The 24191-nt window shown below is 34.7% G+C and overlaps 1 protein-coding gene across 8 annotated transcripts in view; it reads left to right on the top strand.

Moving 5' to 3' along the window:
• ELMOD2 (ELMO domain containing 2) overlaps positions 1-23932 on the top strand; it is a 29713-nt gene extending 5781 nt beyond the window's left edge. For 2 of the 8 annotated variants that reach the window (XM_031664252.1, XM_021938813.2), the window contains 8 exons: positions 6673-6770; positions 7222-7266; positions 8342-8471; positions 11135-11268; positions 11827-11907; positions 13516-13584; positions 14383-14516; positions 20369-23932. In XM_031664252.1, coding sequence (XP_031520112.1) covers positions 6673-6770; positions 7222-7266; positions 8342-8471; positions 11135-11268; positions 11827-11907; positions 13516-13584; positions 14383-14516; positions 20369-20514 — 837 coding nt within the window. In that variant the 3' untranslated portion in view covers positions 20515-23932. Of the gene's footprint in view, positions 1-6672; positions 6771-7221; positions 7267-8341; positions 8472-11134; positions 11269-11826; positions 11908-13515; positions 13585-14382; positions 14517-18165; positions 18299-20368 lie in introns of all 8 variants that reach the window. The other 6 variants (XR_004182676.1, XR_004182674.1, XR_004182675.1 and 3 more) reach the window with 6 other exon arrangements.
• The last annotated feature ends 259 nt before the right edge of the window (positions 23933-24191 follow it).

The following is a 24191-nucleotide window of genomic DNA, read 5'->3' as shown; positions in this document are numbered from 1 at the left end:
TGAAAAGAAAAAGGCATTCTTTGGGTTTTGTTTTGTTTTGTTCACTGATGTTTTTCTAGTACCTGAAACAGTGCCTGGAATGTGATAAGGACTCTGAATATGTATTGAGTGAATGAATGAATAAGTGAGAAAAATAAGAGGTTAAGGAATAATAAGTAAATGAAAATTTACTTTTTTCAGAATAGAGTGTGTAGTGTGTCTTTTATTTACTAATTTACTGCAGAGGTTCTGGAACTGGCGACCCAGTATCACATCTATCAGTGTAATTGTTAGTACTGCATTTATAACAACAGTTTTGGTCACAGAATTTATTAATGGGATTGTATGTGTGGTAAAATCATGCCAAGCTTAAGTGGAACAGTACATAAGATGCTACATTTAAGAACTCCAGTGCCTTGGTCAAATCCATTCAAGGATTTGAATGACTACCGTATGTTCAATATTCAACCAGGGTCTTTGGGATATTCAAAAGATATACAAAAGAAGACTGAAATTGAATGTAATTGTAAATAGAGGTTTAGAGAAGCAAGAGGTAAATGTAGACTAGAGTGTTTGGGGATTTTAAAGTAGTGGTTACAAGTTAAAGAAAAATAAAATGTTCATTTTTTTTTTTTTTTTTTTTGACACAGAGTCTCGCTCTGTCGCCCAGGCTGGAGTGCAGTGGCGCAATCTCGCCTCACTGCGAGCTCCGCCTCCTGGGTCCACGCCATTCTCCTGCCTCAGCCTCCTGAGTAGCTGGGACTACAGGTGCCTGCCACCATGCCCGGCTAATTTTTTGCATTTTTAGTAGAGATGGAGTTTCACTGTGTTAGCCAGGATGGTCTCGATCTCCTGACCTTGTGATCCGCCCGCCTCTGCCTCCCAAAGTGCTGGGATTACAGGCGTGAGCCACTGTGCCTGGCCTAAAATGTTCATTATTTTTTACCTCTGTTGCTTGCTGTTAAAAAGTTCACTTGAAAGTAAACATTAAAATTGTATTCTTATAACTTCATTATTCAAAAATAGAAATTGCTGATAGTACGTTGGAGGGCCTGCAAAGAGAATCGTCAACAAATGGGTAAATACTGAAATTAAATCACTTATGGTTTATTCTTTTAAAGTTTTAAATCTAAGATAAACTTTCCAATAAACAGAAGTAGCTTTATCAATTTAAAAATATAATTTATGTGTGTATTGCACCTAATTTGTATATTCCATTTACTTTGTAGGGTAAATCTTTTTCTCATTTTGTGATATTTTGATTTACCTAATTACATTTTTATTCTATGAAAAAGTCGGGGTTCAAATCCTGATATTATCAATTACCAGTTGTTTGACTTTGTGCAAGTTACTTATTTGCTCATTCTAAAAACTATTCATACCCACATAGTTGTTTTGAAATTAGAGATACTACTATGAAAACAGTCTAAGAGAATGCCCAATACTTGATAAGTATTCAACAAATAGTGGTTACTAATAATATTAATTATAATAGAATTAAGCCAATATATACCATAATCATTTTAGAAGTTTGATATTCATGAAAACCTCTTTGGTACTTCAGATTACTTAGCATAACCAATGATTGCTGTGAATAAAAGTGATTTTAATCTATTCAGAGTGATTCCCTAAAGCAGTGATCTTGGAGTATGATCCTGTTGGGTTATGAACTGTTCCACAGTGTGCATTCTTTCTTTGTTAAAAATTGAGTCTTATTTGCTTATATTTTAGATTAAGGACTATTTATCAATTAGATATTAAGGGTTACTAAACTTTGGGATTTATAAACAAAAATTAATGACTTATCAGAATCTGAGGAGTCTAATTCAATATTCTGCTAAGAAGTCTGGCTCCCATGCAATATATGACAGTGTAGCAAAGCTCCATGTACTTATGCATACACAGGCATCTGAATTTCTGAAAGTTAGGGAGAAATACTTTGGCAATCTATTAGTGTTTTTGGTGGCTGTCTTTGTATTGCAGCTGCTGTCTTAGGTTTTAAATAATAATAATATAGCTGTTAGATAGTTGAATAATAAATAAGTTTTATGACATTAGTTTTCTTTTAATGCTATAGTGATGCACATTTGCATTTTTGGGCCTCTACTTTTCCATTACAGCCTATAGTCATTCAAAGTATAATAAGGGGATTCTATGAGCAACTTTATGCCAGTAAATTGTTCCATTTATATGAAATGGACAAAGTCCTTGAAAAACAACTTACCAAAACTAACATAAAAAGAAGTAAAAAATCTAAATAGTCATGTACTTAATAAAGAAATAGAAGCTGTAATTTAAAATTTTTTCACAAATCTCCAATCTTGGGTTCACTAGTGAAGTGTTAAACATTTAAGGAAGAAGAAATAATACCACTATTACATTAGCTCCTAGGAAACAGAATAGAAAGAAACACACTTTATGGGGCCAGTATCATCTTGATACTAAAGCCAGAGATAGACAACATAATATATGAAAATTACAGTTCAATGTCCTTCATGAATATAGGTGCAAAAGTCCTTAACAGGATGCTAGCAAATTGATCCCAGTGATACATAAAAAGGATAATATGTCATGTTGAGGTTTTTTTTTTTTTACTTTAAGTTCTAGGGTACATGTGCGCAACGTACAGGTTTGTTACATATGTATACATGTGCCATGTTGGTGTGCTGCACCCATTAACTCGTCATTTACATTAGGTATTTCTCCTAATGCTATCCCTCCCCCCTCCCCCCACCCCACCACAGGTCCCTGTGTGTGATGTTCCCCTTACTGTGTCCAGTGTTCTCATTGTTCAAGTCCCACCTATGAGTGAGAACATGTGGTGTTTGGTTTTTTGTCCTTGTGATAATTTGCTGAGAATGATGGTTTCCAGCTTCATCCATGTCCCTACAAAGGACATGAACTCATCCTTTTTTATGGCTGCATAGTATTCCATGGTGTATATGTGCCACATTTTCTTAATCCAGTCTATCATTGATGGACATTTGGGTTGGTTCCAAGTCTTTGCAATTGTGAATAGTGCCACAGTGAACATACGTGTGCATGTGTCTTTATAGCAGCATGATTTATAATCCTTTGGATATATACCCAGTAATGGGATGGTGGGTCAAATGGTATTTCTAGTTCTAGATCCTTGAGGAATCGCCACATTGTCTTCCACAATGGTTGAACTAGTTTTTTGGTACGGAGCCTCGCTCTGTTGACCAGGCTGGTGTGCAGTGGCGTGATCACGTCTCACGGCAACCTCCACCTCCTGGGTTCAAGCAATTCTCTCATCTCAGCCTTTCAAGTAGCTGGGATTGCAGGTGCACACCAGCATGCCTGGCTAATTTTTGTATTTTTGGCAGAGACAGGGTTTTACCATTTCTCAGGCTGGTCTCAAACTCCTGACCTCAGGTGATCCGCCCGCCTCTGCCTCTCAAAGTGCTGGGATTATAGGCATGACCAATCGCACCCGGCCTGTCATGTTGAGTTTTCAGAATCAATGTATGTAATTTACCACATTAACAGAGTAAATCAGAAAAATATGAACATTTCAGCAGATACTGAAAAACTGTTTTGACAGAATTCAGTACCAATTCATGATTTAAAAATCTCAACTAGATAAGGAACTTTCTCAACCTATGAAAGGCTGTAAAAAACATGCAGCTAACATGATACATAACACTGAATTATTGAATGCTCTCCACATTCAACTAAGAAGAAGACAAATAGATGTACTCTCTCTGCTTTTATTCAGCATCATACTAGAGATCCTAAGTAGTGCAGTAAGGCAAGAAGAAGCAATATAAGACATAATGATTGGAAAGAAATAAATTATATTAACAGATGACATTATGAATGTAGAAAATCTTAAGAAATCTACAAAAACTACTGGCATTATTAGTAAATGAATTTAGTAGTATTACAGGACATGGTATACTACTGTATGTTAGCAACAAACTTTTGGAAAATAAAGAACAGTACCACTTACAAAAGCATCCAGAAAACATAAAATATTCAGGGCTAAATTTAATGAAAGATACATAAGACTTCTGCACTGAAACTCCCAGAGAAGATTGCTGAGAAAGATGAAAATGGAACCATACACTGTATTCATCCATTGGAGGTCTCAGTATTATTAAGATGTTAATTCCCAAATTGATTTATGGATTCAATGCAGTTCCAGTAAAAACCCCTGCAGACTACTTTTGAAGATTGTGACAAGCTCATTCTAAAGTTTATAAAGAAATGGAAGGGACCTAGAATAGCCCACATAATCTTCTAAAAGGACCCCCACTACCTGACTTTAAGACTTTCTAGTCAAAAGATGAGTATAACAGATGAGAGACCAGAAATTGGCCACACCTAATATGTCATATAATTTTTAACAAGGGTATCAAAGCAATTCAATGAGGAGAAGAAAGTCTTTTCAATAAATAGTGCTGGAACAACTGGGTATATATAGGGGAAAAAACAAACCTCAGCTTCAATCTCTTACCATACATGAAAACTAATTTAATATGGACATTAGACCTATGTTTAAGCTAAAACTTAAGTTTCTGAAAGCAAGCATAGGAGAGTATCTTCCACCTTGGGTTATGCTACCACTTAAAAAAATTGAAAAGTTAAATTTCATCAAAATAAAACTGCTTATCAAAGATATCTTTAAGGAAAGGAGTAGGCAGGCCACAGACCGACAACGTATTTGCAGCATATTTTTCTGATAAGGGACTTGTAGCTAGTAAAGCACTTTTATAAGTCAGTAATAAAAAGGCAACAGAATTTTTAGTGGACAAGAGTCTTGAATAGTCACTTGACAAAGGTGTATATATATGTGTGTGTGTGTGTATACACACTTGGAAAAGTGCTCAGCATTATTAGTCGTCAGGGAAATGCAAATTAAAGTCACAATGAGAGGACACTAGAAGTTACCTAAATGAAGTAGACTAACAACACAGATGTTGCAAACACCAGTTGGAGTATAAGATGATATTATCACTTTGGAAGGTGGTTTTGGCAATTTCATTGAAAGTTAAACACATACTGCCCTATATCTTAGTAATTTCACTCTTAGGTGTCTAAGAAATGAAAATATATATTTATCAAAAGTATAATAAAGTGTAATCCCAAACTGGGAACAATGCAAATTTCCAGTACCAGGAGAATGAATAAGCAAATTGAGGTATATTCATGCAATACAACTCAACAATTAAAAGGGACAAATTACAGATATGAGAAAGAATGTGGATTTGAGTAAGAATGTGGATGAATTCTAGAAACGTTAATTGAACCAAAACCAGACACAAAAGAGTACATACTTTGATTCCATTTATGTGCACACAGCTAAGCTATAGTGGTAGAAATCAGAACAGTGGTTGCTTCTTGAAGGAAGAATGGATTGAAAAGGGGCGTAAAGGAACTTTTTGGAATGATAGAAATGTTCTATATCATAGTAGGGATGTGGATTATCTGGATGTATGTATTCATCAAAACAGATCAAATAACATCTGTGCCTTTCACTGTATTTAAATTATAAATCAATTTTTAAAAAAGTAATGGAATAGTATATACAGGAAAGAGTATTTGCTTAGAAACTAGATGTGGTTTCTCTTCTTAACTCTGCCCTACATTTATGTATGCCTTGGGCGAGTTCATTCAATCAGTCATTTGTTCATAATATATGTAATGAAGTTTTGAGCATATAATCAGTAATGTGCTATGCTAGATGCTCAAGATATAAGAGTAAATAAGAGAGACAAAAGCTGGTAGAGAACATAGAGAAACAAAATATGGTGTGGTCAGTGCTCTCTAACTGAAGTATGACTGTGAAAAGAAGTAGGTAACTCTAGGGCTGGGGAAGGCTTCGCAGAGGAGGTGACATTGAACTGGATTTTTAATATTTTAGGAGTTTGTGATACATGCAAAACGTATGGCTTTTGCCTTGACTACACATGGTGAAGGTAGTCCTTTTACCATTGCTGGTATTTAAGCTTCAACACTCTTCCTGTACCCATATTATCTCAGAATTGGACAAACTAGACTTTGTTGACCACATCTGTATCTTTACTGATTGTTATTAATAGATCTTTGACCATTTTCTTCTCACCTTTTACTTTTATCTGGGGAAATCTGTTTCTTTCTCTGTCTCGCCTAGAGGTATATCTAAACTACGGACTCTATTTTTATTTTTCTTACCAGTTTTGATTCGAAGTCTTAGTTTGCGAACTGTTCTTCAGTATGCACAGTAAATTCCTACAGTTCAAATTTGATCTGATTTTGTTTTTGTCAATGCCAATTTGTTACCAGTGGTGATCTCTGGAGACAAGATTATGAGATTCAACTCTTTTCTGCATTTAATTTTTTAAACTTATGCATTCAAGATTTTTTAACATTTTTATTATGTAATTAAAATATCTACTTCATAAACACTATGGTGGCAGCTCATTTGCTAAGAACTCGTCAGCTGAGAACCTGTTGACTTAGTTGAGGAAGCCTTCCTCTGATACATCATGTTGCTGTTCTTTTATTATAAAACTATATATATATATATGAGGTTAGCCCTAGAGAAATTTTGAAATAAACTGGTTGCAACAAACTGGGTTTATTTTGCATTTTCAATATCTACTTTGTAAGGTTGATTAAATGCCTCAAAACTGCGTCTTTTTCAGCTACAAAGAATTTTTCTCATTTGGCTTTCTTTCACATAAATAGGTTTTACAGAAGGCGACACGTGTTGTTCAGAGTGAAGTGGACAAATGTGTAGACGATATTATGAAGGAAAAGAATATTAACCCTGAGAAGGATGCCAGGTGTGCTTTTTGTACATTATTATTTTTTTATTATGCAGTCATAGCCTGTGAAGTATCAAGATCACACACTGTTGTAACACTCTAGAGCTGAAGGGTTTGTGGAGATCATCTGATTCAGTGCTCTCACTTCACAAGAGGAGCAGTCGAGATCCAGAGAGGGCAGTGATAGAATCAGTACTAGAACCTGTATCTCTTGGTTTCCAATCCAGAACTAATGCCAGTATATCATCTGCCTTCTTCAAGGTGTCTTACCATGACTTTCCCAAGGTTAATAACTTTGGCTACTATGTCTTTTGAAATACAGTTCCTATATCCTCTAGTAAAATCCTCCCAGGCTCCTCCATTCTGAGTTAGATGCATTGCTGTGGCGTCTCATAGTTCTATCATAGCATGTAACCCATTGTACTATAGTCATTGATTAACTCTTGTCCTTCCCCCTGTAAATTCTAAGTTCCATAAGAAGAGGACTTATCCCATTTCTGTGTTCCCAGCACTGGTATGTTGACATAGTATTTCATATTTTTTCCTTCATTCAGCATTTTCTATGTGAATATAGAGGAAGGAACAATTTATTTCAGCTGAGACGAGGAAGGGTCTAGGAGGGAACTGTGAGGATAGTTCCACCTAAGAGGTGGCATTTACGCTGGACCTTCATGAGTGGGTAGGGGAGCAGTGCCAGCAAGGCACAGAGACATAGAACTATTAATACTTTTGTATCTGGAATGATAGGGAGTTATTTGTAGCTGGATCATTGAATATGATCAGAGTAGTGGCTGGAGAAATGAGTGAAATGCTAGATTGATACATCACAGAGTCTTGTATGCCATACTGAAGGATGTAGATGTTGTCCTCTGGTTTTTAAGCAAACAAGCTACAGTTTTAGATATGTATTTTAGGAAGATGGAGAGTAGATTTGATGATGTGGGAGGCTGGCAGAAGGAGTAAACGAGGAAACTTGAGTCATTCAGGCAAGAAATGACAAAGGCATAAATACAGTAGGAGAAAGAGTGCTATGAGGATTGCTTTGTTCAGAGCTAGAAAGGATTAGGGTATGGGGATCTTTGGACACATTGTGATGGAGAGAGGCAGGTCAGAACTTGGAGTGTTGTAGTTTGGGGAACTAATGGGTAGCGATGTCATTAATAGATCTAGAGACTAAAGAAGAAGCATGTTTGTGTAGGGAAGAGAAGCAGTTGTATTTAGAGCTGAGATAAACTGTTGTGGAGCTATTTGTTTTATATATACTTGGAAAATTAAGTCTACTGGTGGTATCTGGCAATAAGGATTTAGGAATGTATAGGATTGCCCAGAGAAAACATGAAGAGAAAAGCCTTCACAAATCCTTACAATTGTGAAGTTTGCCATTCCTACCATATCTTGCCCTCTTTCTAGGCCTTGTATCCTATATAATACTTTGCATAATGTTTTGTGTTTAAGGAGGCCTTTGGTAGGTCTTATGTTAAACTGAAAGCCAGGAAATGCTTTCTAAATAGATTTACGAACCCCAAGCTATGAAAGACTTTATTGTGATAAGAAGGTATGCTTTTTAAAAATAATTTTATTATTTTTAGTTTTAAAATCTGCATGAAGATGTGCTTACTTCAGATAACTGGTTATAAACAGCTCTATTTGGATGTAGAAAGTGTGAGGAAAAGGCCATATGATTCTGATAACCTACAACATGAAGAGCTACTCATGAAGGTAAATTTCTGTTTTCTTTATGTGGAGTTGTTGAACACTAGAAAAATAAATCAGGCTTCAGCTAAGTAAAGTCTGTGCAAATTCTAGAGGCTTATATGGCTAGGCTTATATGGTTTCTTTACCCTTAGAGAATTTTATTATGCTGGATTTCATTGATATGGAAAGATTTTTAGTTAGCGATTTCTATAATTTTCTGATAAGCATTATTATAAATATATAATGAATATGTTTTTATGAATAAATATATTCAAATAAATTTTATTTTAATGTTTTTAATTCTGAAATAAAAACCTATAGAGATCTTTTCAACCAAAAAGTATATGTCTACAAGTTTCAGATTTTTCTCCTACTTTTTATACAAACTGCTCATGTAAGTCACGCATTTTTTTAGCTACTTACAAATTGAAAACATGTGTATCCCTTTTCAGATTATTATGTCCAATCTTTTGGGACTTACAGAATGTTAATTGCCAAGTTATGCCACAAAAGATTTAAACTTTATGAAAGTAAAAATTATTTACTTAGAGTTTTTCTATTTCTTATTTCTAAAGTCTAAATGCATAAAGCCAATGAGGTGCCAAAATTAAAGAGTAATAGCCCTAGAGTAAGCTTTACAGATCATCTAGACTAGTCTCTTTGTTTGAAGGATGAAGATTCTAAGGACCAGGGAGATGAAGCGATTTGCTTTAGTCCTAGAATGATAGGGACTGGAACACAGCTGAATCTCCTGCCCATCCTCTACACCTATTCCAATTTTATTTGAAAATGGTTAAAGAAAGTAGCACATTGCACTTGGAATTAGGAGTTCTGTGGAAACAAACATTGATACTATCTAAGTAACACTAAGCAATACAAGTTTAAAAACAATAAAGGATTTTTTTGCTTTTCAGGAAAAGTGTATTTTGTTAAATGAGGATAATACAAATATGTATCTCAAAGGATTATTGTATGGATGAGTTTTTATATTTAAAGTGTTTAAAATAGTACCTGGCACTTATTGAGGATTAACTGCTATTTCTGTCCCCATTGTCATCGTTATTCCCTTCATGTTAGGCCCTTGCTACACAATACCGTTCCTTTTGAGGGAAAAAAGTACAAGTCCTAGCCCTCTAGTCCAAGGAATTTTACCTTGATGCTTCATGGTGAAATTCAGTTCTACACTACACATACTCAGCAGTCTACACTACACATATTCAGCAGTTCTACACTACACATACTCAGCAGGGTAAAGAGCTGTGTAATCCGTCTTGCTTTAAGTATAGTCCAAGGACCACCTTTACTGGAGTTAACTAGTGTTCAGTATGTAGATTCCAAAGTTCCACCTTAGACTTACAAAAATTACAATCTCCAGGAATGGAACCCACAAATACAATATTCATGCATATTAAATTTTTAATACTAGTGGTTCTATACTGTGGCTCTCACCACATCACTGAGACCTTATCATTGGCATGATCAAACTCCTTGCAGAATTCATGGAGAGAGGTTAATGTAAGCAAGTCACACGTGTTGGTAATAAAAGTAGTGACCAGGTAAACCTAATCTAATGCTTAGATTTAGCTTCAGAGCCAGTCTTGACCCTGGTTTAAAACATGGTCACAAGTCTTCACATTTTATTTTAGGTAACAGAATACTCCTTTCATTAGGGGTCCTTATTCAACAATGCCTGAAATGGTAATGAAATGGGAAAAAATGCAAGTATTTCTGTTTTGCAAATTTTCACAGACCTTTTTTAGTCAACTTCTGTGTCTTTCATTTGATGGCTTGTATTGAATTTAAACAATAAATTTTCTTTATTTTGCATTGATTAGTTTGTTGGTATGTAATATTTGATAGCTGTTTTTGTTGTTGTTGTTGTTGTTTTTGAGATGGAGTCTCTGTCACCCAGGCTGGAGTGCAGTGGTGCGATCTTGGCTCACTGCAAGCTCCGCCTCCCAGGTTCACGCCATTCTCCTGCCTCAGCCTCCTGAGTAGCTGGGACTACAGCTGCCCGCCACCACGCCTGGCTAATTGTTTGTATTTTTAGTAGAGATAGGATTTCACCATGTTAGCCAGGATGGTCTTGATCTCCTGACCTCGTGATCCGCCCACCTTGGCCTCCCAAAGTGCTAGGATTACAGGCGTGAGCCACCGCACCCGGCTTGATAGTTGTTCTTAAATCCTCATCCTTAAAGATATTTATTTAAAACCAAATCATATTTTTTTAAACTGAAAATCTGTAAAACAAGTTGGAATGCTATCAGTATCATTTCTTCATCCTCTTCTGTCTTAGACCTATTTTCATTCTGATTAAGCACTATTAACCTACCATTATAATAGAGCCTATTTAACTATATGGTATCTGAAGCAAGGGCTAAGTTCCTAAAATACTGTGTTCTTCTCAAGCAAGCAGTTTACCAGTTCTGGGCATATCTGTATTAATTAGTAAATAAAGACGTCTCATTGTTTTATATTTTTGTGTATTATTTGTTTTCAAAATCTGTTCTTTATACTAGTCTTTTTAATGGGAATAAATGTGCTGCATGTTTTAGGATAATTGAAAAATGTTCTAAAGTCTTTGCTTAACCTATGATTTTTCTACAAAAGTTATTTGATAGCATTAAATTACTAGTTATAAGCTATGAGAAAGAAAATGTCTTAATAATGGAAATATGTTTGTACAGCTTTGGAATCTTCTAATGCCCACGAAGAAGTTAAATGCTAGAATCTCCAAGCAGTGGGCTGAAATTGGTTTCCAGGGTGATGATCCCAAGACAGACTTCCGAGGCATGGGCATACTTGGATTAATCAATCTTGTGTAAGTGAAAGTGAACTTTTTTTTCTTCCCTAAATGAAATTACATGTAATCTCTGATCTAGTTACTTCTAATAAGAAGTGATCTAGTTGATTCATACTATCTCTGAATTTTAATAACTGCAGTGCTGGGAGTATTTGCTAATGTGTTGGCAACAATATGAAGATATTGGAGGCCAGGCACATGGCTCAGGCCTGTAATCCTAGCACTTTGGGAGGCAGAGGCCAGAGGATCACTTGAGGCCGGAAGTTTGAGACCAATCTGAGCAATATAGTGAGACCCTGTCTCTACAAAAATAATTAGCCAGGCATGGTGGCATTTGCCTGTAGTCCAGCCACTTGGGAGGCTGAGGCAGAAGGACTGCCTGAGCCCAGGAATTCAAGTTTACAGTGGGTCATGATTGTGCCACCTCCAGTCTGAGTGACAGAGCAAGACCCTGTCTTTAAAAAAAAAAAAAAAAAAAAGACATTGGTGGAAATATACTTGTGTTTGTGATTTCTTTACTTACCAATGCTTTCCTCTCCTTTTTCTTTCTGATCTCCATTCTGATACTTCTTAAAGAATTATGTATCCTCCTACTGCCTTTATTCACTTGCTTTTTCTCTCTGGGCTCCCTGATTCTATTTTGGCAAATATAACCAGGTAAGGTGATAATAAAGTCTCTTTACTCTTTACATATATTCTTCACCACCTGTGACAACTTACCTACCTGCATTCCTGACTTTGTATAGACTACCATATGAACTTTTTCTCCTTTATCTTCTTTAATACTTATGATTAGCTACATGTATGAAACCCCAAATATGTAACTCAAGTCACAATTGATAGCCAAAACTATTCTAGAAGATGGCCTGGAAGATTAATTTCCTCCCATAAGGATATGCAAATGTACAAATTGTAGTGTTTGGGTCTGTCCATGAAATTGTGATTTATAGACTATGAAATGTCTAGAATGGGAAGGCTAGGCTATTAAAGTTTGGATAATTCTTACGGTGAAAAAATCCTGAAATTGGCTAAATTAGGTTAATTTTGATGGTTTTTCTTATTGTGTATATATGTTTATTTTTCACCATTTGATACTGTTAAGACAGGTTAACTAAATTCAGGAAGGAAATTAAAAGTTGTTCTATATTACAGATTGAATATTTTAAGAGTAGTTTGACTATTAATGCAATGCTGAATTATTACAAAAATGAAATATAGTCAACTGAAGGCATTTTAGAGTCAATCTAAGGATAAAGTAGAAAAATTAGAGTACTTAGGAAAGCATTGCATTAAGCAAGACTTTTGAAACTGTTTTGGTGTTTACAGATCCCTTAGGGAATCTGATGAAAGCTTTGTATACTCTCTCCCTGGGAAACATATACACAGAAAAAGTTGTCCATAATGTAAGATGGTTCCTGGATTCCCTTTCATTCATAAATTATCATTAATTCATGGACTTCTAAGTTAACAGCCCCTGGTGTAATGGGTTGAAAATTAGAGCCAGTGAAGAAATAAGGAAGTTTATATTAATACTCTGTAGAAGAATAAAGAGGGAAGAGTTAATTAGAAATTTCTATGCTTTATGAAAATGTCAATGATTTTGTCCCCTAAAATGTAAAACCATGGACATTTATTTTTTATTTTTATCTTCATATGAGCATTGTGTGTGTGTGTCTATCATTTAGAGGTGATCCTAAGGTTAAATAGATTTGGTATAGGCCAAAAGGATGTATGTGCCTACAAATAGATAGTTCCATATCCATCTCTCTTGTACTACTAATACTTCTGTTTTATAGCTAGTATTTTAGTTAGATGATTGATGAAGCAAAAGATTGTTGATTCCCTTCTGATTGCACTGAAAATGGCACTAAACAACACAGACTTAAATTGTAGTGGAAGGAACGAACCTAGGTGAAAGGAAGAGTGTCCTAACAGGTACATATTGACTCTTCTATAGAACTAGAACCAGCAAAGAAACAAAAATAATTCAGTTTTTTTTTTAAGGTAGTCTCTTTTTATATTATCTGTTTATTAAAGTACTTTACAGTCTTGTCAACGACCTATATTCTGTACTACATAGGCCTGATAGCTAGGAAATTTTGACTGAGAAGCATTTGTGAATCACTGAAGTGATTTGAGACAGATGTCAGGATACTCATGGCAATACCAGGACTATCATTTTGACAGTAGCTTTTTAAATTCGTTCTGGATATCTTATATTTGAATGGCGTACATTCCTTTGATTATTTTTCTTAAACTTTTTAGGTATTTCAGTGAAAATTACACTAGTGAAGCTCATCAGATTCTTTCCCGTTCAAATCATCCAAAACTAGGGTAAGCTGGGTATATTAAAGAAGCTGTAATCTCTCACATTTATAATGCTTAGATGATTAATGAATTTGAAAGTATATCAAGGTATTTCTTAAAATGAAGTATTTAATAAGAACGTTATAAAGAATATTACATGATACATTGTTTTTAAGGATAAATGTGATTGTAAACCAATTTTGTATGTATTTCAATATATTTTTATCACAAGATATAGTTTATCTATACAATGGAGATAAGGGCCCTTATAAAATCTTTTTGAGAAATAGATTTGAAGACAGGCAGAGGAAATAGTTTGGAAAAATAATAGGAAAATGGGAAATAGCTTTGAAAATTATAAAGTGAAATGCAAACTGAGGTAGTTTTATTAGCCTTACCGTTATTTTTTAAAATATTCTGATAGTATCTAATCTTTGAAAAAGCATAGTAACAATGTTAGATCATAAAAATAAGTACCCTGATAATGGAGAAGAAAATGTCGGATTATCCAGTGTATTTTAGGAATCAGTGAGATTTGGTGTCTGTAGTCCCCTGACCCCTTTTTTATTTAAGAATTTTAGTTTTAGATATCATGTGAACAGAGCTTTATTTTTATTCCTTAGATTATATCCCGAAAAATATACAGGCTTTAAAAAGCAAAAATGTTAAATTCTTTCTAGTATATTTTTCTTACCATGTAGAGATTATCATAAAAGCAATACTGTGTTAAACCTGAAGTCATTTTCTACTAATTCCTAACGTAATTTTAATTTATTTTATGAATTATTCGGCTAGCTGGTGTAACTGGTAATGTTTCTGACATAGGTATTCTTATGCAATAGTTGGAATCAATCTTACAGAGATGGCTTATAGCTTACTGAAGAGTGAAGCTTTGAAGTTTCATCTCTATAACTTTGTTCCTGGTATACCAACAATGGAACACTTTCATCAGTTTTATTGTGAGTATTAAAATGAGTTAAAACTAGATCTAAGATAATTCTTAAACTGCTAGGAATGTATAATATATATTTTAATCTGTTGCCTCTATGAAGTATATAACTTGTGTTTATCATTTTATTACTTAGGGTCTTTGAAAAACAAGAAAATAGTGGAAGATGAGTCCCCAAGAGTACTCTGTACTTCAGTTTTTATATTTGCTGATTATGAAAGGCAGTATTTCACATGTAGACACATCTAAGATTCATGTAATTTTTCTTTAAGCATTCATTTTCCAGCTAACTACAAAATATATTTTCCCTCTTGGATGCTGGTTAATGAATGCTGTTAAGGACAGGACAGACCATTTGCAGATTATTTTATTATTTTTGGAAGGAAATTTAATTTAGAGGAACTTTTCACCTCCCCCTGCCTTGAATTTCAAGGCCAGATTTTCTTGTGGTAGGTCAGAGATACTAAGTAACTGTTCCTAAAGCTGTCTTTACTTCTCTGTTCCATTCACTTTTAGTGATAATATTTGAATACTGAAGGTTTAATTGAATGAATCCATCTTCTGAAGCTATTGTTCAGAAGCAAAGAACTCAAGTCTAGTTTTTCTTCACATACTACTTTTCTTGATCTTTTTCTGTCTTTAGAATGTCATTTGCATGTTGGTAGCATATAAGAAACTACTTAGATAATAGGTGACCAAATCATAATTTCTTTATCTCCATTGTTGAAAATATCATCCATGTCTCTTTCGCAGAACCTTTCCTGCCTTTACTTACACCCTAATTCCAGTTTTGTCTGCATCTTAAGTTTCTCTTGCATGTGTCTGTTTCTTTCCGTCCCCATTGTAACTGTACAATATCAGGCCTTTGTTACTAGGTTACTGTAATAGCCTTTGGCAGTCTGTTTATGGTAACACTCTTCTATTTCTTCTCCACGTTGAAAGTATAGTTATTTAAAATGAAAATCTCATCATTTTACTCCACTGCCAAAAATTCTTCGAAGGATTCGCATTATAAGGCCCTGCATAATCTGAACCTTGGTAACCTCTCCAGACTCATCTTTTGCCATATACCAGCCCCCCTCGCACCCCTACAAACTCTATAGTGGAGGCATCCCAGTCTTCTTTTTAGTTGCTCAGATATATTATGCTCTCTCTTGACTCTGTGCCTTTGCAAGTGACATTCACTTGGCCTGAACACTATTCCAGCTCCCTCTGTTCTTTCCAAGTGATGCCTTCTCATCTTCCAAATCTCAGTTTAGACGTGCTCTTCTCGGGGAAGTTTATTCGTTTACTGTGTGTTAGGTGTTGTTCTACGCCCTGGGGATATAGCAGAGAAGACAAAGTCACTGATTTCAGTGAGGAGCTGTCATCTTCAGAATCAAAATTTCCCCCTAATGCAGTGTCCACCTCCAGATACTACTTCATTTCTCTGCTCCCTTTCTTCAGGAAACTTTTTCAATAATTGCTGTTTTTCATTTCTTCATCTCCAGTTTTTATCTAATTCCAATTTAGTTTTTCTCTCCATGACTGCTCACACTGATTTTTCTCAAACACCAAGATTTTTTGCTGCCTAATACCATTGCCATGTTTTTTCTTCATGTTATTTGTTCCTTTTAGTGGCACTGGGCATAAATGACCACACGTTTCTTCTGGAAACATTATCGTGACTTTTCTGATGCCACATTCTCCTGGCTTTTCTCCTGCACCACAGGAATTCCTGTAGACATCCACTACCTTACTAGATGTAGGAGCACCTCAGGGCCCAGCCTGTGCCCACTCCTCTCTTTAGCCCGCATACTTTTCCTAAGTGATACCATCTGGTCCCTTGCTTGAAATGCCAAATGTGCATTAAATGCCAAAATATATATCTTCAGCCCAACCTCTACTTTAACCCCAGCACTGTATGTCCAGATCCTTTTTCTCCCTTAATGGATAAGGATAAAGAATCATATGGGCATGCTTACACAACGTAGGAGCCAATGCAGCATGTCTTTAAATGGAGGGACAGGTTTCAGGTCCCTAAGGACAGCATTGATGATTCTACCCAAGTGTACTGAAGATTTCTGGCAGGCATGAGATGCTTTCCTTTAGCATTCCAAAGTGTTGTTGCTGGGACTTTGCTAACTTGCCTCTATTTTTTTTTTTAATGAAATATATCCCTTGTTCATTAGCTACCTATTGAACATAAATATAAAAGCAATTTAAAAACTCCCTAAACAATTAAGCAGTTTCCCGTATCTCAATATATACAGGAAGGTGGTAGGTTAGAAAGCGGTGCAAAATGACCTCTGTGTAGTAGTTTTCCCCTAAAGACCAGGGAACTTGAGGATCTGTGGGAACTGTTGCTCTCCAGCACCCTCACACCATCTCGGCTGGCTCCTCTATAGGAAGGACATTAAAGTGTAATATCTGAGGTAGAAAAGTCATTGTAGAACCCTTTCAGTTGCCTCCTGTCAGCTCAATCTATCGAGCTATATAGATCATCCTGGAAACAGTGAAGCTTATGGTTTTCAATTATTTTGAGACATTAAAATGCACATACACATATACCTATGTACCTTTTAAGCAGAAGTTTCCCAAAAACTTGATTTTCATACCCGTTACCATTGGAAGTTTCACATCTTAAGGTTCTGCTTTTCTTCTTAGGAGGAACGTATTCTAACTAGAATAATAATTTGAAATATTGTCTTTTGAATGTGTATACTTTTTTTGTTAGAGGAGTGGGATCAATTGGTTTGCACAAATTAGTTCCAAGGTCATAGTTTCTCTCCAGAAGGAAGAACAGTTAAGAGATTAGTTTCCACATTTTTTGTTTCCCTACGATCTGCCTTCATCTCCCCCTTTGCCTTTGATCTCTCTGCCTTTGTTTTAATGCGTCCTGTGTAGGAAGGACTGGAAACATTGGTAGGTTAGCTTTTTAGCTCCATTGTCATCCTGTACGTCCAAACTGTGAGCAGGTATCTGCCATGATTGTGGAAAGTTACTGACCACTAGTCCAGCAGGAGGGCTTAGGATTTGGGGACCTCTGTCTTCTGTATATTCCTGTCTAGGATGTCTCCATTCTAGTTTTGTAGGGCCACAATTTTAGCTGGACTTCTGGTTTGGTGGTTCCAAAAAAAAAAAAACAAATAGTAACACCTCAAATTTATATAACAAGAAAGTTATGCCTCAATAACAACTTTATTGAGGTATAATTTATATACCATAGAATTTACCCATTTTAAAATTACACTTAAATGGATTTTAATGAGCTAAATTGGGTAGCCATCATCATCATCCACTTTTAGAACATTTTCATCACCCCAGTGAGATGCCAGTTTACAGTTAATCCCCCTTCCTATGGTTTTCTTATCCTTAACCTCTGCAGTAAATACATGCAGGGAATTTCAGGTTTAGACATTTCATATGGCAATTTCTACAGAGTCTAAGTGTTCCAAACATCTGGACTCAAAAGGACAAAATATGTGCATCATGGAAAACAGCTCTGTTCCATCACCTTTTGCAAAGCTTTGGGGGTCTTATGCCAAGGATGGCCCTGCCAGTTTCCTAGAATTTCAGTATTTTTTCCTGTGGTTTCCTGATGTCACATTAAATCACTTTAGCTATTATAGTCTCCGTTCTTCAAGTTAGTCTTTCTCTGACACTGATTTATATTATAGGTCAACAGCCTCACTCTGAAGCATGAAGTTCCTAGTGCTTTAACTTGAGCATTTTGTTCCAGGCCCATGTAGTCATTTGAATGGGCCATATTACTGACAGTAATGAAAAAGCAATTTAAAGGACGTAAGAATGGTAAATATCTAAAACATAATAACCAGATATACCGAAACAAATGGTATGGCCATGAAATTTGGATGGCTATCTCCGTTATCATACTATGCAGAACATTAATCTCTAAATGTATTTATTGTACATCCCTAACAGTGTATGGCGGATAGAGATAGCAGATGGTATTTCTTCAGAGGCTTCATTTCTTGATACTACTTGTATATCATGGTTGACAAAAATCTGTTTTATCATATATTGAGAATAATCCAAAAATCTTTCTTAAACTGGCCTTCTTATGAAATGATATTTCAGTGTTGGAATATGATGATTTTAACCATTAATGTTTGCTTTATGACCAATATTATTAAAATAGGATTTCCATTTTTTTCATAGTAGGCAATCATGATAGTCTAGCCACCCTTTTGTGTAAAGTCATTGGCTTTTGCAACAGAGACCACTTACAAACTGTGTGATTTGGGGCACATCATTTAACTTCTCTGCACCTCTGTTTCCTTTTGGTAGAGTGGGAATAACAACATAGTACTTGCATCCTAGGGCTGCTCTGACAGTATATGAGCATTTAGTGAGCACTGTAGAAATATTTGAAAAAATAATTCAATAAATACATTTGATTACATACAAAGTAGGACTGGGGTGGTTTTATTTTTTATTTTTTGTTTTACTTTTTAACAGCTTTATTAAAGTATATGGTAAACTGCACATATTATATAACATATGATAAACTGCACATATTTAAATATGTATGATTTGATAAGTTTTACATATGTATACACCTGTGAAACCATCTCCATGATCCAAATGGTGAATATAATCACCACCTCTGAAAGTTTTTATGTGCTCCTTGGTAATCCATGCCTCTTACCCCTCCCCCTACCATCCTAGGTACCACTTTTTTTTTTGGTCACTATAGAGGAGTTTGCATTTATTTTCTAGAATTGTATTTAAGTGAAATCATGCAGTTTTTACTCATTTTGGTCTGGTTTCTTTCTGCATAATTTGTTATGTGTATTAATAGCTTTTTTTACTTGTTACTTTTTTAAATTGACAAATTAGCTCATTTATTTTTATTGCTGAGCAATATTCCATTATATGCTACACATTGTTTATGTACTTGTTGATAGATATTTTGATGCTGGGTAGTTTTAAATTCACGTTTAAGTTTACATATGTGTGTGTGTGTGTGTATATAAACAAGTTCAGTTTCATGAAATACCTTTAACATTTTGGGGGTTAATTTGGCTACCATAATGACGATATTGAAAGCCAAAAATATTAAGCTGATTTAGAGTGGATTTTTTTTTTTTTTTTAAAGAGAAGATGCTGATAGCTCATTGAATAAAAAGTAGAAATAACTCTTAGATTTAGAAATCAAGAATTAAGTAGGAAATAGCTTTCCTACACTTTAGCCTTATCCAACATTTTCTTATTACTTGCATTTTTGTGCTTCAGAGGTTTCTCGGGAAACTTCTCAAGGTATCTCTTGAAAGTACTATGTCTTTTTTTTTTTTTTTTTTCGAGATAGGGTCTCACTCTGTCACCCAAGCTGGAGTGCAGTGATGCAATCATGGCTTACTGAAGCCCTGACCTCCTGGGCTCAAGTGATCCCTTCACCTCAGCCTCCCAAGTAGCTGGGACAACAGGCGCATCCCATCATGCCTGGCTAATTTGTGTACTTTTTCCAGATACGGGGTTTCGCCATATTGTCCAGGCTGGTCTCTTAAGTCCTGGCCTCAAGCGATCTGCCCACCTCAGCCTCTGAAAGTGCTGAGAGTTCAGGCATGAGTCACTGCTCCCGGCTGAAAGTCCTGCATCTTTTAAGCTTGAGGGACGTTGTTGATTTTTGAGACCAATAGTAAATGCACACTAAATCGTTTATTGAAATTGCTGTTCATTTTGAACATACAGAAACATTTCTTATTTAGTCCCTCAGGCCTCTAATAGTTTTGAGATTACTTTTGATTATAGTATTCTAATATGGAATTTAAAAGATGGTTATATACTTTGTAAAAATGAGATGGTTTGAATGTGATTCCAACATTGAGGACTAAATATTTTGTTTTTCTTTAACTGTAGGTTATCTTGTCTATGAATTTGACAAGTTTTGGTTTGAAGAAGAACCAGAAAGCATTATGTATTTCAACTTGTATAGAGAGAAGTTTCATGAAAAGATTAAAGGACTTTTACTGGATTGTAATGTAGCACTTACTTTAAAAGTATAAATCATCCACTGTATCTTCTATTTCTACCACATTTTGCACATTCAACAGAATTTATATGTTGTAATAGGAATTATCTGCTCAATTACTTACACTCTTATATATAATTTCCTACAAAAATATTTCAGAAATTCTATTTAAGAAAGCTAGTGGACAATCAGTGTATGTTTACAGTTGTTTATACACTGTTCTCCAAAGGTACCTTATCCTTCCAAAGATCCCCTCTGTAGAGTCATGCGAGCTACAGTTTGGAACTTGGGACTTAGCCCGTTGGTGTAAAAGTATAAATCAGGTATTTGTATTAAATTGGTTGATTAAAATGTGTAAAATCAATTTTCATTTTTATGTGTTGTGGGATCAAGTTGGTATCTTTTTTCAAAGCTCTTTAAGGTTTTTTTTTTTTTGGTTTTTAGTTTGGAAATGGCTGTTTTTAATTTTGTCTGATTTTTATTTCTAGGGTAATTAACAGGAAGAGTGTTTCTTTATGATTTTCTTTGTTTGCATCTTAATTACATGTCATAATGTTGCTTCATTAGTAGCAAACAGAGTAGAGATACGGCAGAGAGAATAAAGAATTATGGCCTCCTTTTGGGTTTCTGTGATTATTGAGCATAACTGATGAGAGAATGACAGTATTGGTGACTAGCTTTTTTGTTTTTAAATAACACACTTTAAAATGCCACAGTGTTATTTGAAAGCTTAAAGGCATTTTCTCATCTTCAGTATTTGCTTTTTATCAGTTGTAGAAAAGAACCTTAATGTTTTCTTCTCTAGCTATGTATGTTTATGAAACTGCTTTACTTGTGTATGAAACTTCTCCACCTATGTATGTTTATGAAAAGAGATGTATTTGCCAAGAAAATCTTGATTATGTAAAAGACAAAAAGATTATAAAAGACAGTTTTTATTTAAATAAAACTGTCTTTGAAACTTAAGAAAGTTTAAGTTTAAAAAAAATCTCAGTTAAACATCATTAGTTTATTTGACTTACTGTTAACTCTTGCTTCTCTTTGACTCCATGGTGTTTTTAGATAACGATGTATGAACTTTATGGTAACGGTTTGTGGGATACTAAAATAGCTTGAAGACGACATGATGACTGTGCATTTTATATAGTTATTCTCCTAAAATCTCAGGAGGGCAGCAAGTGCTGTCAAGGATTATATAGTGATGAGATTCTTATGGGAATGATTTCTTCTTGGTGTGTTTTACACATTTGTACTGATAGCAAAACTAAAGTTTAAAGCAGGAAAGTTTAAGTTCTCCTTAAATCCTACAGAAACCAACCTTTTGAAGACATAATTTCATCTAAAACATGATGATATTTAGCACACCTTTTAATGTGGGTGTATATCAAGTGTTTAAGAACTGGCTCGTATATAATAGAGCAAGACTTGAGACTTTTTAAGTATTTGCTCATGTCTGTTGACCTTTCTCTTTCAAACTTGTTAAAGAGAAGAGTGGTAAGACATATCCAATTGGAAAATAAGATGCAGTGTTGTATAGCACATACATTTAAAGTGCATGCGTTAAAATTAGTTTCTCAATAAGATAAAATTATTTTAAAATTTTAGTTCCTTTTATTACAATAGTGGCAATTTAGCTTTTCAGTATTACAGGAATTTAAAAATTGGTTTCTTGTAGGGGACATCTCAACTTTGGGAATGTCTTCACTTAATTTTTAAAAAATATTTTCATGCTTTATTGTCCGGCTGTATGATATATCGCAAAATCCTGACAAGTTCATTGTATTAAGGTATTAACTATTACATGGAAAGCAATTCTGTTCATCTTTTGATGTTTGTGCTGAAAGTGCTTATCTTTGTATTTTGATCCTCCAACAGCAGAGAACTTGAACTGATTTAAACCTTTGTCAGTATACTTCAGAATGCTTTAAGTATGGAAGGGGAAAATTTTAAGTAATTAAGTTTTTTCCCTTCTAGGAAGAAAAACTATGATGATGTTAAGAAAATGTCGGTATAAAGTTTGCTCAATAATGTGTTCTTTAAATCCACCTCCATATGTACGTTATAAGTATCATTCTATTTTTGCTTAAAATAGTCTGCATCCATTTCAGATAGTTTTACAGCAAATTGATCTAAAAGCCACTATTAAATTCTAGGTTTGAGTCTAGAAGCCAAGCAAAATGTCACCAATGTCAGTTGTAAATTAGAATGCAACATGGGCCTTCAGACTCTTGATAGTGATATACATGAAAACAGAAATATAATTGCGTCTACCTTCCTACTTTCCCTTTTGACATATGTAGTTGGAATTTTATGTAGTCTTAAAATCCATATTTAGAATCTTACCTATTTCTATAATGATTAGTAAAATGCCAAAGTAGTGATAGAATATTGTGGCATTGAAATAGCCAAAAAATTATGTTAGTTTTAGCATCAAAAAAATAAATAAATGTTGAAATGAATTTTTGTATGTGCCAGATTGAAGAGAGTGTGTCAGTGACAGGAATTAGTCTAAAAAATTAATAGTCATGGTTTTAATAGGGTCTGAAAGACAATCTTTAAAGAAATGGGAGAAATCAGGGGGTATCAGTGAACCTATACCAACCTCTCTTTGTACATAAATGTGGTGATGTAGCTAGATATAAAAATCAGTGTCTTACTGGCACCATTTACAGTTCAGAAAACAATCTTTTTCTTAAAAATTCCCATCTGATTCGTATTTTTAGGAGCTACTTGGATTTGTATGTATTTTTTCTACGTGAAAATATATGTACTCTTCACTTTTGTTCCAGTATTATAATTGCTCATGCACTCTTTCTCCCCTTTGAGAACCTTCAGTGAAATACAAGTTCATCAAAGATTTGCTCAAAGGAGAAGCATCACATGAGTATGAAAAATAGATGCTTGCAGCTAGAACAGAAAAGGTTACACATGATCATGACACAGAAGATAGGAGGTTTGACTTGGAGGGCCATAATGTTTATTGTCTTTCTTGAAATAATGGGGACCAGCAGCTGTTTTCTCAGGATAAATGGTCTACCCTACTTCTCCATGAACAGGTGTGGGGAGGCTTACTTTCCATTTTCATATTTATACACCTCTCTACAAAAGCAATTTTTAATAAAGATTAGTGGAATTGTTAAAAATCTGAGAGGAATCATGAGTGGAGGTGTTTGGGGTTTTTTTCTGTATTCAGTTTTTGATGAGAAAAGTTTTAAATGTAGTACAGGTAAGACCCAACTACTACCTTACTATTATAGGATGATTCTGTGTTTCTGTTAAAGTATTCAAGTAGCTTTCTCTGGGGGAAAAGTACCACTTGGACACTTAAAGGAATTGGGATTTTTGTCTACTTTGGATAAGGCAGTTGACTTCTTAAGTAAAAGCAATAGTGTAAAATGTCATTTTGTTTGGAATGTTAAGTGAGCAAATAAAAAAACATGTTGAAATTGTTATAAGCCTTTCTGTTGATACTTCTTTTTTTCCATATTCCTTCATTTAGTCATTCATGCTTATTAAACATTTTTCTTATTTTTCTTATGTTGCTATAGGTAAATCAGAATATATAGAAAAAAGTTTTGATTTTCTTGACTTTTTAACTGCTAATTACCTATTTACAATGTTGAATGAGAAACAAGTGGTTATGAGACTGAAAATGTCCTCTATTTAAAAAGAAGCCACCACCTCCACCTGCCTGTTCTTACAAACAGTAGG

Source organism: Papio anubis, chromosome 3 (assembly GCF_008728515.1).
Source record: "Papio anubis isolate 15944 chromosome 3, Panubis1.0, whole genome shotgun sequence".
In the NCBI taxonomy this organism is placed as follows: Eukaryota; Metazoa; Chordata; class Mammalia; order Primates; family Cercopithecidae; genus Papio; species Papio anubis.
The sequence above is the reverse complement of the archived record's forward strand: the minus strand, read 5'-3'. Positions and strand labels throughout refer to the sequence as shown.